The 15610-nt window shown below is 47.4% G+C and overlaps 1 protein-coding gene across 1 annotated transcript in view; it reads left to right on the forward strand.

Moving 5' to 3' along the window:
* Nucleotides 1–15111, forward strand: part of LOC144756163 (E3 ubiquitin-protein ligase TRIM39-like) — a 534377-nt gene extending 519266 nt beyond the window's left edge. Inside the window, exon 7 of the mRNA XM_078645742.1 lies at nucleotides 11788–15111. Within this exon, the coding sequence (XP_078501868.1) occupies nucleotides 11788–12332 (545 nt within the window). The 3' untranslated portion in view covers nucleotides 12333–15111. The remainder of the gene's footprint in view (nucleotides 1–11787) is intronic.
* Nucleotides 15112–15610: the final 499 nt, after the last annotated feature.

A 15610-nucleotide genomic window follows, 5' to 3' on the forward strand; every position in this document is an offset into this window, starting at 1 on the left:
GATGCTGGGATCTTTAGCACGGCTCTGGTCTGCAGCGTTTGTGGAGTTTGGAGCACTGCAGGGTCCTGGAGCACTTCAGGGATCTGCATGGCTGCTGGGGTCTGTAGAACTGCGGATGCCTGATCTGCTGCTGGGGTCTGTAGCACATCTGGGGTCTGTAGCATTGTTGGGCATTACAATGCTGCTGGGGTCTGCACTGATGCTGGGGTCTGTAGCACTGCTAGACTGGTGACTGGTCCATCGAGCTCCTGGTATAAAACTTTCATTGCAGCCATTAGAGCCCCAGACATTTTTGGCTGATGTTATTTCATGTCCCTGGTGGTAAGTTAAGGCAGTGCTTGGTAAACACATCTTCTACCACCATATTACGAATCCACGTTTCTGGATGTCCGAATGTGTGACATTAATGTTTATGCATATTTGTTTTGTGGCATTTTGTTGTGGCGGTGATGAATCTGTTCTTTGTGGTGCCTTGTTTTTGTGCTGCCTTGTTTTTGTGCTGCATTACTGCAATGTGATGTTATTGTGTTGTATTGTGGTTGTTGCGTTGCATTCTGCTTTGACTGGTTGTTGTGTTGTACCGTTATGTTTTGTTTTATGTTGCCTTGTGTGTGCTATTGTGTTATATAAGATTGTTAAATGCGATTACATTTCCAGACAAAAACAACACACGCTTTGAACTGTCCCTTACTAATCAACCACCCACGGCTGCCTGAGGTAGTAAAATAGCACTGGTCCAGATCTCCAACTATTCACAACATTATCCAGGTCAAAACTGTGGCAGAGATTGTGTCGTAACTAAGCACTTGCAAGGTTCCCTTTATGGAATATGGTGCCCTCGCTCTGCCGTGCTCTACTCTCCTTCTAGAGTTCTTTCTACTGCACCTCTCTCTGCATAGCTCTTCCCTTTCTACACCTTCTGAACAGCTCTCCATTCCTTCTAGATCTTTCTCTCTTTTTCGCAGCTCTTCACTCTTTACACTCCCTCGAGCGCTCTCTGATTTGAACAGCCTGCCATTCCTACACTCTCTCTGGAGCTCTCCTCACTGCACAGAAGCCAACTCTCTCCACAGCTCCTATCTCTGCACAGCCCTCCACTCCCTCCACTCCCTCTAGAGCTCCTCTCTCTGCACAGCCCTCCACTCCCTCTAGAGCTCTTCTCTCTGCACAGACCTCCATCCTTCACACTCCCTCTAGAGCTCCTCCTTCACCCGCACAGACCTCCATCCTCTCCACTACCTCTAGAGCTCCTCCTCTCCCTACACAGCTCTCCCCTCCTAGATCTTTCGCTCTTCACAGCGCTTCACTCTCTACACTCCTTCCAGCGCTCCTCATTCTCCACAGCTCTCCACTCCCTCTAGAGCTCCTCCTACACCTGCACAGACCTCCATCCTCTCCACTCCCTCTGGAGCTCCTCTCTCTGCACAGCTCTCTCCTCTTTACAATCCCAGTTTTTCACTGTTTACACAGTCATGCCTCCCACCACAGCACTTCATTCTCTATCGATCCAATCAATGACCGTCACTGCCCATTCCAGGCCAGGCTTTTACTATCTGCCCCTTCCTTCGCTTCAGACAAAGTCCCTCTCTGCACAGGCTTCCGTTCTCAACAGAGTCATCCCCGTACAGGCAGCCCTGAATCTGCACACTCCGCCATTCTGTACACGCCTTTTCCCCTCGCAGTTCTTTTATGGGGTGTCCTCCGATCCAAGGTGTCCGGTTTCTAACCCTGCGATGCAAGGACTTGGTTCAATTCATCAACATTGAATTAGAAAGCCAGTTGGACTTCAGCCTGAGCCTTCGCCCACTGAGCAACCCTGTGCACGCAGCGTTTTCTGGTCACTGTTGGTCACGTGGGGTGAGTTCAGGGACACACTGGCAATCCAAACAATCTTATGTTTATGAATAACACAAGCAAAGATAGCACTGAGAAACAGGGACTTGTAATGGTAAAATGTTATCGAACTCTGCGGTAGAAGCAAAATATACTCTTGGGAGAGACGGACACCTTCCCTCATTGAGGGACAAGGGTCTTCGAGGAACCCAACGAACTAAGGAGGTATCTACACGGCCCGGACCCAGAAGACATGGAAGCACGAAGCCCAGGCGCAAGTAAAAGGAGAGCTCCATCAGACAGTGCTGAAGGTGGGGCTGACGAAGACTAACAGCCTAGTGCCAAGAGCGGAACCAAACTACCAAGACATCTACCTCATGATCAACTACCTCAAGACAACTACCTCATGAACAACCATTCTACCTCATGCAACAGGACTGAAGATCCAGACCAGCTCATGCCAGCTACATGGACATAAGCAGAAGCTCTTATATCCTTTATTTTTTCTCTTTTCGCAATGTTCTTGCCCGCATGCTCAAGTAATGCACGAGGTAGTGAGGAACACGCCTCAGACTGAATATACATAGACTAGGCCAAGACTGAACTCGGGGGGGGGGGGGGTGGAGGGGGGGCGAGGGGAGCAGGTCCTTGCTGTCGCACGCTTTCAGTACAAAAATGGGGGTGGGGGGAGGGGGGGAAGGGGAGGGGGGAGTGCTTTCTTGTACAGTGATGTGCAACTCTCTATTTCTGTGTCTTTTCTGTCTCTATTTTCATTTCCACACCTACTATCCACCGAGGGGACGGAACCACTGCAACACCAAGCCAGTCACAAACTCTAGGCCAGGGAAACAAGAACGAACACATGTGGGGGCGATACTGGTAGTGCAGGCACGAAAGAAACTGAAGGAACACACCACACTATATAGCGAGGGAGGATCACAGCCATGACAACACCAACACAAAATCAAATAACCTCTGATATTAAGGTGGTATCCCTCAACGTAAAAGGCCTCAACCACCCAGTCAAACGCAGGAAGACGCTAGACTACTTGACGAAACTTAAAGGTGACGTGTACGTCCTCCAGGAGACCAAAATCTCGGAGGAGGATGCGCAGCGCCTTAAGGCGAAATGGATAGGCCATACACAAGAAAAGAGGGGTCATTGCAATAATTAGCAAAAAAGCCAAACTCGCCCTACATGACCGCTACGCTGATACCGATGGGAGAATACTAGTGACAAGCCTTAAGAGAGGGGAAGAAACGATACACGTAGCCAATATTTACGGACCCAACTCGGAGGACAAAGAATTTTGGGGGAAGGTAGAGTCCAAGTTAGGCAGTCTTCCCCAAGATGAGCTACTGATGCTAGCAGGAGACATGAACCAGGCAATGGATCAGTCCACAGATAGACACCCGTATAGACCAAGCCATAGGTCGCAGGAACAGAACACCCTAAAAAACCTATGTGCCAAGCTCCAACTCAGGGACCCTTGGAGCCTGCAGCACCTGGACGCAAGAGAATACACGTTCTACTCGCACCCACAAAACTCATACAGCAGAATAGATCATATCTTAATGTCAGCCGCATACACCCACCTTATAGACCAAACAGAAATAGCACCAATAACAATTTCGGACCACGCACACATCACCCTCTCGATTAGTGGAAGACCCAACGAGAAGCCAGGCCGTAGCTGGAGACTGAACAGCGACATCCTAGAACTCCCAACAAACGTAGCGGAAATTGAGAACACCATCAAAGATTATCTCACCTTCAACGACAATGCAGAGGTAGATAAAGGCACCGTATGGGAGGCCCTAAAGGCAATGATAAGGGGTAAACTCTTGAACATCAAGGCCAGAATGAACAGAAGCAGGAACAAAAAGATAGCCGAGCTGGGGAAGCAGGTCATAGACCTAGAAAAGGGCCACTGCACAGACCCAGCAGATAAAAACACTCTGACAGACCTAACAAAGAGGAAGTATGAGCTTAACAAACTACTGAGCGAAAGAGCAGATACATGGATCAATGAATACAAATCCATAAATCTATGCTCAGCCATTAAGGCAGGAAAATCACTAGTGTCTTATCTAAAAGCAAAGCAAAGACAACAATCAATCGCTGCGATAACGGACAAAGCAAAGAAGACACAAATGGCCAACAAAGGAATCTTGGAAGTATTCAAAGAATTCTACAAGGAACTGTATACTGCGGACAAAGGCCTAGCGGCAGACGGAGTGACGGGACTCTTGGACAAACTCTACCTACCCAAGATCTCCGAACAGCAAAGAGCATCCCTAGAGGAGGACATAACTGGAACGGAGGTAGAGAGGGCGATATCAACCCTCAAAGTAAATAAAGCACCGGGACCCGATGGCTACACGGCGGCTTTCTATAAACAATTCCTACAGCTGCTGAAACAGACTATGGTCGAGGTCTTCACTCACTGCGTCCGCGAAGGCCGGATGACCGACTCGATTGCCGAAGCCAACATTATAGTGATACCGAAAGAAGGCAAAGATCCACAGTACCCCCAAAACTACCCCCCAATCTCCCTAATCAATGTGGACTGCAAGATATATGCCAAGATCCTGGCAGCAAGACTCAACGCGCTACTACCCCTTCTAATCCACAACTCACAAGTAGGATACCTTAAAAACAGGCTGTCACAGGACAACACCAAATTCCTATGCCACCTCATCCACCACACTGCCAACTGCGACGACCAGGCAGTCATGATCGCGCTGGATGCAGAAAAGGCCTTTGACAGGGTCTCCTGGCTGTTTTTAGACCAATGCATGGGAAAGTTCGGCCTAGGGACCAATTATAGGAATATGGTGATGCCGCTATACAACAAGCCAAAAGACCGAGTAGTAGTGAATGGGGGGACGTCAGAACCAATCACCCTAGAGAGAGGGACGAGACAGGGGTGCCCGCTCTCCCCAGCCTTATTCCTACTAGCACTTGAGCCGCTGCTTATTATGATAAGGAACAATCCGGACATAACAGGTGTCTGAGTCAAGGATACTACGGTCAAACTGGCAGCGTATGCAGATGACGTACTGATCACAACAAAAGACCCAACTACCTCAATAGCGGCGCTAATGAGCACCATAGAGGAGTACGGGATGGTTTCAGGCTACAAACTAAACAGGGAGAAATCAGAATGTTAACCCATGAACGTCCACACAACAAAGGCAGTCCTGGGCACCTCAGGACTGGCCTGGCAAAAGAAACCCCTAAAATATTTGGGTCTCCTCTTTGGTAGAGATCTGTGGTCGACACTAACACACAACGAGGAAGCCACCTTAAAAAAAGTTAAAGAGAAACTAGCCTCTTGGTCCCCCAAGCACATCAGCTGGTGGGGACGGTAGAAACAATAAAGATGATGGTAACACCTATGATCAACTACATACTAGGCATGCTTCCACTAACGCTGACAGATGAATTTCACAAGAAGCTGGACAAAATGATCAACAAGTTCATATGCAAGGAGAAGAAACCTAGGATCAGCCTGCAAAAGCTGAGACTGCACAAAAGCTTAGGGGGGCTAAACGTCACGAACTTCAAACTATTCCAAACGGCATGCTTGGCCAAACAGGGAATCTTCTGGCTCATCCCAAACGAGGAATACACACCAGTATGGCTAGAACTAGAGAGGCACACTCTAGACGTCCTAGACCCCATAAGCCATGCTCACAGCCAACAAGCACCCAGAAGCCAATAACACTGTCCTCAAAAACACCATAGCCACCCTTCTGAAGGTAGACAAGAAGATGGAACAAAGCATCAAGATGACGAAATGGGAATCAATCTGGTTCAACTCTAAAATACAACACAGAGGGAGAACAATTGACAACAAGGCTTGGTATGGGAGGGGGATTACCACACCGGCACAACTAGAAAAGGAGGGCACACCATTAACATTTGACAACCTTAAACTGGCTCATAACCTACCCAACATAGAATTCTACAGTTTCCTCAGAGTCAGAGCAGCAATCACAAAAGCGAGCTTAAGGAAGGAAATCCCCTCCATCTTACAGTACATGAGTAACCTTAACAAGACCGGCCATCAGACTGCCCACCTGTATAAACTCCTAAGCCCAAACACGTTGACACTTAACACGAAAACAATAGGGTTCTGGGAAAAACTACACAACAGGCACTTTAGCGAAGAGGAAAAAACCCGCCTCTGGACCTCAGCCTCCAAGAATAAGGTCTTCCCCCAACTAGCGCAAACAAAATATTGGCTATTGCACAAAGCGTTCTGGACGCCGGCCCGCCTAGCGGAAGTCGGTTAGAGAGTGACACATGTTGGAACTGCCACAAAGCAAAAGGCGATCTGGCCCACCTCGTCTTCGACTGCTCGAAAGTTAAGACATTTTGGAGGGAAGTGAGCGACCTAATCAACACAATTGTAGGTAGGAACATACGGCTGGAATTCGGAGGGCTAGCCACCGCATTCATGACCCCAGATCTAGAATCCAAGGAGGATAGGGAACTGATTGACCTCTTACTCACAGCAGCAGTCAAAACAATACTGGCGAACTGGAAGAACACAGGGAAGGCGAGTTTCAAAAGCTGGGTCAACTGGATCACCTTCCTCAGGGGGGCGGACAACATCACAGCAAGGTGTCTACCCAGTCACACGGCGAGAAATGAGATGTGGGCTGTCCTAGACGCACACCTGGGGTCACACAAACTTCCATAGACAGGCAGCCACCCAACCCAACAGAGGGGAGATCAGCAGTAAACCACCAGCAGAGGGGTCTGTCCCCCCGCCCCCTCTTGATTATCCTCTTCCCACTTTCTCTCCACTCTTTCTATCCTTCTCTTGGGGCCTTACAGATACGTCATCCATCAAGAACCAAGACCAGCCTACCCTGCGGAGACGCCTACTGTAACCACGAAGGCGCTTATATTACACTTGTATCGCCCCCGGCATTACCACTGTATTGTATTATAAAAAATGTGTTCAATAAAACTGGTTGTAGAAAAAAAAAAGCAACCTGTACAACAAGGGGGCATAACGTGATGTCAGCGTTCACTACTAAAACAGTAAAACGTCAGCCTAGATAGCAGGCAGCCATGATATTAGCATGTTTCGTGTGTCTAAGAACTTCACACTTACCATTAAAGATAAAGAAAGGCTAAAAGCAGTCACGGTATGAAAAGAGACTAAAATGGTAGCAGTCACAATGTTCACAACAGTTCCTTAGACTCTGCAGATCTCTCACCTCTATGCAGCGCACCACCTCCAGAAAAGCCCAACACATTATTTACACAACCCTCTAAGCAGTTCTGCGCTCCTAGCACAACCAGCACAGACTAGAGGCCATCTGCACGGAGCTCCAGTCTCTGCACAGAGCTCCAGTCTCTGCAAACCCACAGAACTCCAAGCAACCCACTTTCCGCACATCCCCACAATCCCAGAAGGGCTCTACCCTATGTGTATACCTCTATACTCCGGCATACTCATTGCACAACGTAACACTGTCCACATTTCTTCGCAGCATAATCAAGTCTCTGCAGAGCATAGTCCAATCTCTGCACCACTGCCTCAATCCCAACACAGCATTATCAAGTCTCTGCACTGCCTCTATCCCTAAACAGTACAAGCATTTACAATGCAATAGGTCTCGTATTATTAAAGTTTGAGCTATTGGCATTGTAAATGACAATGCCTTTTATTCATATGTTTTTAAAACCTGCAATTGGTGTATAAACACGCACTTTAAACGTACAGTCCTTGCTTACAATGAGCAAGGCTGGCAGTAAAAGAGACTGCCAGCCTTGCTTCTCATAAGCATGGACTATAAGTACAAAGTGCTTGTTTATGCACTGATGCAAATTAATAAAAGGCATTGTCATTTACAATGCCAAAAGGTCAAACTTTAATAATGCGAGACTTATTGCATTGTAAATGCTTGTTTAAGATGCGCTGTGGCACTAACATGGTAAGTGTGCCCTATGTGTAATAGGGCCTTGGAGGCGACTCAGTTCAAAGTATACACTATAGAAGAGTAACATGCCACACAAAAAGAAATACAGAAAGACAACACCCTGGAAATAGCTTATTTAACCTTGCATTCCCTGAGTGTTAACAGTGTGAAATGTAACAAACTAAATCGCTGCCATGGATTTTCGTAATAAATTGATCAGTGCTTTTGCTAGAAAGGTTTGGGGCATGAATATAGGGCCCGATTGGAATCGTTTCACCGTCCCTTTTTAATTACTACAGAGTATGACATCCAGAGGGACCCAGCCCACTTAAAGCCCGGCACTGGGACCAGCCTGGGACCCGCTTTCGGCTCAAGAAACATCTACTATAACCAGAATGTTGTTGGTTGGCACCCAATTACATCACTCACTCATTGTCTCAGTAAAAGTTATAGCTGCCTTGTCGGAAAGTGCAGAGACTTTCCTATCCGTCGGGAGTGGCAGGCAGCCCTCCTTTTGAAATGATTGTAGAGATACTGAGACGCGCTAACACAACTACAGTAACCCTGAGGTGAGGTGCCAGTATCTCCCCTTAAGAAGCCGAGCTCAGCCTGGAAGGTAAATGGTCTGCTTCCTTTAGTGCATAGGAGAAGCAGTGATTGGTGCTGTGTTAATTTAAAATTTGCTACCAAATGCCCTGTTTTCCGTTTAGATTTGGCATCCCCCACTTTGTTGAGTTCTGTTTTTTTTCTTGTTAGTTTTATATATTGCGCAAACTCGGCCCAAGGTCGACACCAGTTGCTTTACAGATGGACACATTTATTTTGTTAGGCAGAGGATGATTAAGTGATTTCCCGAGAGTCACCGGATGTGGAGCGTCCTTGCCGAGACTGGAACCCCCGCTTTGAGGTATGTTGTGAATTCTGCTGTGTCTGTGAGGGTGCCTGAAGTCTGTGTATCGTGTAATAGTGTCTCTGCTGCGTAGACTGCCTGCATGCACTCGAGGGGCTGAGATGATGCCATGTGGGGCTCCTCTGCTCCTGCGGGTGCGTGTCGCAAGTGACTTGCGTGTAATTTACAGTCATAAAGCAAGCAGGTACATGGATGTGCCTGTACCAGAAGACGTCTCGTTGCAGCACTGTGCAGGCACACTGCGCATTGGAGCACGGAGCACGGACCACAGATGCAGGTACACTCGGGCGTCCAGCACACCGAGGCTGGCATGTTTAGACACACATACAGCGCTGCGAGTACCGACACAACGCTGTAACTAGATGTTATCACTCAATTAAAAGTAGCGTCTTTTTATCAGCTACTGAATGATGAGAGGTTGACTTGACAGTGGATGCATTCGAATCTGTAACCTCAAATTACACACAGGTCCTTGCAACTGGTGCATTACCGCCAGGTCTATCTTAGATGCGCATGCTGAATAGGAAGTGCGAGGTGTGCTGCACTGGGCCGCTTGCAGCACAGAGGATGGTACCAGGCTTGCCACGGTTTCAGAAGCGCTGTCGCACGTGCCCCAGCCGCTGACGCTTTGCATATTTATGCACAGCGCTGAAATATACGGATTTGTGGCAACAACAAAAAAAAAAGCGGCTGATACAAGCGGACTCACCAGTTCATCTGCATAAATGTTGTGGTAGTTTCATAATACACGGCCACCTAATGGGTGTTTATTCAGAGCCATGAGCCTGCTGTAAATGGGCGGGTCTGTGTTCGCTATAGTAAAAAAAGTTGTACCAGCCTCCTTCTGGTGTCGTTCCACGGCTCGTGTGGCGCATCACGGCGGGGCCGCCTCCTTTGACCACGCCCCCTCCCGCGGCTCCGTGACGGGTCCAGTAGAGTGCACGTAAACCTTGGCCGAAAAAATGCCGGCCGCGGACAGGAGTGCGCCCTGTGGGTTCACAGCATCCGGCGGGGACCCTACAAATGCCCCGCTGTTCTTTTTGTCCGGTGGAGAAGGATTTCAGCCCGTGATCCCGCGAGCTCAGGAACTCGACACCGAGGACTGCGCCGGGGGTCAGGCTCTCACTGGAAGGTAAGAAACAGCGGCGCAAGCGAGTCTGCTTTGCCCGGGAAAGCGTGTGGCTAGGGGGAGCACTGAATCGTGGTTGATGTTTAAAGAGCGATGGGTGCAACAGGGGAGAGCAGACAGTGGGGACTGGGTCGCTGTGTATGCGCATGCGCTGGAGCTTTCCAGGAGACACACAGCGAGCGCGTTCGCGTGCGCGTGGCATGTGCCGATCGCCTTTTGCGAGATGCGCGCGGCCAGGTACTGTCTCCTGGGAAGCAGACCCAGTGACAAAAGATCTCTGGCGAGACAGCGCTTATGCGCTGTAACGCCACGAGACCTAATAATCAAGTCTCTGCACAGCAGCAATCTATGCACGCCCTAGTCCAATTTCTGCACAGCCTCAATACCAACACAGCATTATCAAGTCTCTGCACAGCCTCGTCACATCACTGCACAGCCTCAAATACTACACAGCACAGTTAAATCTGCACAGCCCCAATCCCCACACTGCATAGTCAAATCTCTGCACTTTCAATCCCTACACAGCATGGTCCAAACTCTGCACTGCCTCAGTCCCTATGCAGCATAGTCCAAGTTCTGCATGCATCGGTCCCTGCACAGCTTTATGTAATCTGCACAGCCTCAATCCCTGCACAACATAGTCTAATCTCTGCACAACCTCAGTCACTCCACAGCATGGTCCAATCTCTGCACAACGGCCGTCCCTACACAGCATAGTCCAGTCCCTACACAGCCTATGGCTCTGCACTCTATCCTCGCCATGCAATGGCCGCTGCCTCCTCCCCGCGCTCCCAGATGTTTCCTTGCACCGCCTCACCAGTGCTCCACTCTGTGCAGTGACCTCCCTCTGTTCAGGTTTATTATGTTGTGGGCAAGAAACCCTATTCTGGTTTCCTTTGTCAAGTCTCAGGCGGACCCCACTACCCAGATTGTTCCAGGGGTTCATATTTGAGAATCTAGCGCCCCACTGCTCCTCGGCTATATCAGATGTGCCTGCTTGTATTAATTGCATTATCGCATTTAAATAATCGGATTATATGTGATTAATATCTGGTAAGTTTTAAAATATTGTTCTAATCAACCAGGGCTGCGTGAATCAAAGTATCAGAAATAGGCCTGCATCGATTGGCCCTTCTATGCAGAAACCTTAAAGTCATGTTTGTAGTGTTGCGATTGAATTTATATAAAAATTCCACCAATGAAGATCAGTTTAGAAGTAAATGACGAAAAACATGGCCTTTCAGTCGTTTATGTAATACAATTGAATAAAACTTGTTAAACAGGAGGCAGCCATGTGCACGTTGACGCCTTTGTTAGTAACATTTCTCACACAAATGTTGCTTCTCCATATTTCTCCCATATTTTGGTTTTCGATTTTTAAACAGCCTGGTTTTTGTGCAAAGCTGTTTCATTGTTGGCAGAGAGTTTAGCAGAAATGTGACCTTATGGTGCTTATGGCCAAGACCGTGGAGAGGGGATTTACTATTTCACTGCTAAAGAGGGGAACTTGGGTGGAATGTCACTATGGCGGGATGAAGAGGTGGGGGGTCGGGGACGCTGAGGGGTTCCTGCTGTTTCCGAACTCTATTTATAATTTACTTTCATTAAACCATATTAGTGCCATTGCTTTAAATAAGTTACTTATGCTGATTATGTTGGGAACATGTTTACTTACATTTCATATTCTATTACTCTTGTGGTATGAAACCTTTTCCCACAATGTTAGAACCGGCAGTCTAGAGTCTGGCGCGCAGCACAGGCCTCCTCTCCAGAGCTGGATTGTGACTTGTTTTTCCAATGCCAGAGCATTTTATTTCTACTAAAGAAGTCTGCCGAAAAGTGCGAGGACTGTATGATTGAGTATGGAAAGAAAGCTGAGAGGTGTTGTGAGTACCTGCCTGTGGGTGCTCCGTGGTTGGGTGAGTAATTGCTGTGATTGCTGAGCTCTGGTTTCTGCTTCTCTCTCCTGCAGCTGCGGTGACCCTGGATCCGGACACTGCGAATCCCTGGCTCATCCTGTCCGAGGACGGAAGGAGCGTGAGTCGTGGAGACAGAGACCAGGATCTGCCCGACACGCCCCAGAGATTCACTAAACACATCTTTGTCCTGGGGAGAGAGAGGCTGAGCTCAGGGAGGCATTACTGGGAGGTGGAGGTGGGAGAGAAGATGGCGTGGATCCTGGGGGTGTGTGACGAGGCTGCGAGCAGGAAGTGGCCGATCACACTAACACCTGAGGATCGATACTGGACAGTGGGGCTCAGTGATGATGAATATGTAGCTCTCACTGACTCTCCCATCTTCCTGACCCCCCGTGTGCCCCCCCGGGCTGTGGGTTTCTTCCTGGACTATGAGGCGGGCAGGCTCTCGGTGTACAATGTGGATGACCGGTCTCTGCTCTTCACCTTCTCCGGGGCCTCCTTCCCCCCCACGCTGCGGCCCTTCCTCTGTCCTGGACCCAAAGATGAAGGGAGGAATGCGGGGGCTCTGCGGATCCTGCCGGTGACAGGACGGGAGTGAGACTCTCTGCAGGTGAGAGAGAGAGCGCTGTCACCAGGAAAAGGAGCTGTGTGTAATGTAACTTGCTGTATCTAACACCAGGGGAGGTTACTGTGTGTAGTATCATTATTTACAAGCGAGTAGTAATGGAGGGTTGGGTGCTACAGCCACATCTGCCGACTAGGTAAGCAGGTTCAAACCCCAGCTTTGGCTCAACATCCTGTGATTCTGGGAAATCACTAAATCTCCATGTGTAACAGAAAAAAAGATGACCTTTTCTAGTGTAACCTGTGCTCATGTAAAGCGCCCACTGCTTTTGTGCAGAGTTGGCGCGATCTAAAATTGCAAACACAAACTCCGTGTACTGCGGGCAGCAGAAGAAAACACAAACACTCCTGCTCCTGGAGCACAGAGACGGAGTTCTGGAGCAAAGGGGTTTTCTCTTCTCATAAACTCTGAGGGAAGGATTGAGTCAGTCTTGGAAATCTACTCGCGGTACTGATGCAAAACGATTTGGCCCCGTTACTTAATGTTCATTAGTTAGGAAGGAGATATGAATAGAGCAAACGCGAATGATTGAAACAAGAACGTGGCTGTGAAATGTCGTGTGTACAGATATACCTATTGTAGTTTCAGTGACTATCGCAGGAAAATATGGGGTTTTTTTTGCAAGAAAAGGTTCCATTGTCTTTAAATTACTGTGACTGGAAGACTTTGCGGCCTGTTTATGAGATGGTTTGCATCGCTCTTGCAGTACGCAACATGGTGCAAGAGCGACGCAAACCTTACATGTGATTTATGAACCCACACAGGGCCACTTTGCGTGTCCCTGAGTGGCTCCATAACTCCGGAGTAAGATAATGCCGCGCAAATCCCTGCGTTGAATTACTGTACCCTGGGAAGACGTTCCATGGGCGTAGCGTAGGTGTTCCCATGCAACTTCCAGGGTTTTTGACCCATTCCCAGATTTACCTCCAACTGGCAGACCTGGGAATGCGCCAAAAAGATGCGCCTTCTCAGGTGGGACGTACCAAGGATAAATATCTTTATTTCTCCTTCGTTATGTCCTGTATTCTGTAGCACACATAGAAAGAAAAATATGCTTCAATGGATTGTTTTTGTGCAGGAAGCAAACCCTTCCTGCACAAAAACAATCCTGCATGCTCCTCAGACACCCTTGAACCATGCAGTGCCTGCAATGGCGCTAGGCCACCAAATGGAGCCTGCGCAGGGGAGAAGGCAGGAATGCGCCATATCGCCTAAAATACAGCGCATTCCTGCCCTTTCCCGGTCACGCAGTGCAGTGCAACAGGACAACTTGCTGCTCAGCCGAGCGTGACATTCTAGTGAATAGGCCACCTAGTTTAAATAGACCAAGAGGAATACAAGTAATTTTGAAAAAAGACAAGATGTGGAAAGAAATAGTAATTGGCAACATACACCATCTGCCCACACACTTTGGCACAGAAGTTCACATCTATTTAAGCTGATGTGCAGATGTTATCAGGAAAAGGCTGCTACTCACATTTTAAGAGAGCCAATGGCTGAAGGGGGTGACCCCTTCCCCTATATTGTATGTTGCGGTGGGCAGAAGCAAAATATGTATGACAAAGAAACAGACTAATTGATGAAGAGCTTCAACATGTATATGTATGTTTGAATGTATTTTTTACTTGTATATTGCTTGATTAAAGGAGGCTGACAAGACAGCTGAAGCTACCTCTGTGCCAGACTTAAAATGACTGATGAAGGACAGTTAAGAGATGACTACAGAAGCAATAGAAAACAAGCATTGAGAAAGCCAATAGGTACAATGCTGGCTGCTAGCATTTTGGATTTGTGTATGTTTGTTTTGTCATGTTTATTCTAAAATCTTTGTTGGGGAGCTGCTTTTTCTTGGTCATTAATACAAACATTAGCTAAAAGTAAAAATACTTTTTGGTATCGAAATATCATAGCAGTGCCCGGCTCTAAAGGCAACTACTGTGTGATACCGATATAGACACCGATATAAGGCGGCGATGGAAACTTTTACACGCAGTGGAGAAGATGCTGCAAGCACAGTACAGAGCTGCATGTAGGCAAAGTAGCTGTTGTTGAGAAGCCATTCTAGGCACAGTGGAAAACTTGTTGAGGCAATCATTAAAAAACTTCTATAGACCCAGTAGCAGTAACGCTCTTGCCATTGTATGTCGGCTCAAAAGAGAGACAAATAGAAAATAGAGATGTGGGTCTGATAGACACCAAACCTTCCGGCACTTCAAGCACACACTCTTCTCGTGCAGTAATGTGAATTGTTATTGTTGGACAAATCTCAGGTGATTAAGATTTCCACAAGTGTCACATAGATGTTTCACACAACCTCACGTATAATCTTAGACTTTGTATTTAATTAAAGGCTAGCTTAGCGACTCAGTGGCTTACTTTAATGGTATTACGGGCGGGATGAAGCTCCTGGACCTGTTTATCCTCATCACATATTGGTTGGTTCAGTTACTGATTTCAAGCCAACAGATGGGACGGCAGTGGAAGGCGATTCAGGTCGCAGACGGCTCTTCATCCCAAAGTCATGTACTGTAAGGTGGATTTGCAGAGCGCTGCTTATCACCTGTGAGGGTATCAAGGCACGAAGACACGTCCTAGACAGCGCCAGCTGTAGGCCTAAGGATTATTCGATTAAATAGCAAGTGTATATTACACTCCATGAATATGTATTCCTATCAAATTAATGTGAACAGTAATATGTACATGTGGATTGAAAAGCAAAAAACTCTTGACAATCACAATAAACAGAATAAAATTGTGGACAGCCAATATTTATAAGTACTTGAATCAGTTATTTCAACATCAGATTCAGTATTTACCTCGATCAAAAAGAAAAAATCTATTTCTAATTAGGATGTGTACAAAGTGAAGAAATATGCATGCAGATTGAAGAGCAAGGCACAGGGCTGCATTCCAAAGAGCCACCTGTCATTAACAGTTGTTCTTGGTGGTCTCTGTTTATTGGAGAGAAAGGTGACAATACATCCTGTTTTTTAATACTGATTTATTTACCAAAACATTGCTATCTTCGTGCAAGCTGGCACGCAAGTAAGACCAAAAAATAAGAGCAAATTAACGTTTTTACCTAGTCTCAAAACATTACAAACATAGTAAGAACCCCACTTCACTAATACATATTATAACCTATCCCCCTGCACACTTAGCGCCCAACATCCTTGACAGATTTCCCCACATGACCAAACCATCTACTCCCTTAAAACATCGTTTCAACCACCGTCCATCCAACCTACCCC

This window comes from Lissotriton helveticus, chromosome 5_1 (assembly GCF_964261635.1).
Source record: "Lissotriton helveticus chromosome 5_1, aLisHel1.1, whole genome shotgun sequence".
NCBI lineage: Eukaryota > Metazoa > Chordata > Amphibia > Caudata > Salamandridae > Lissotriton > Lissotriton helveticus.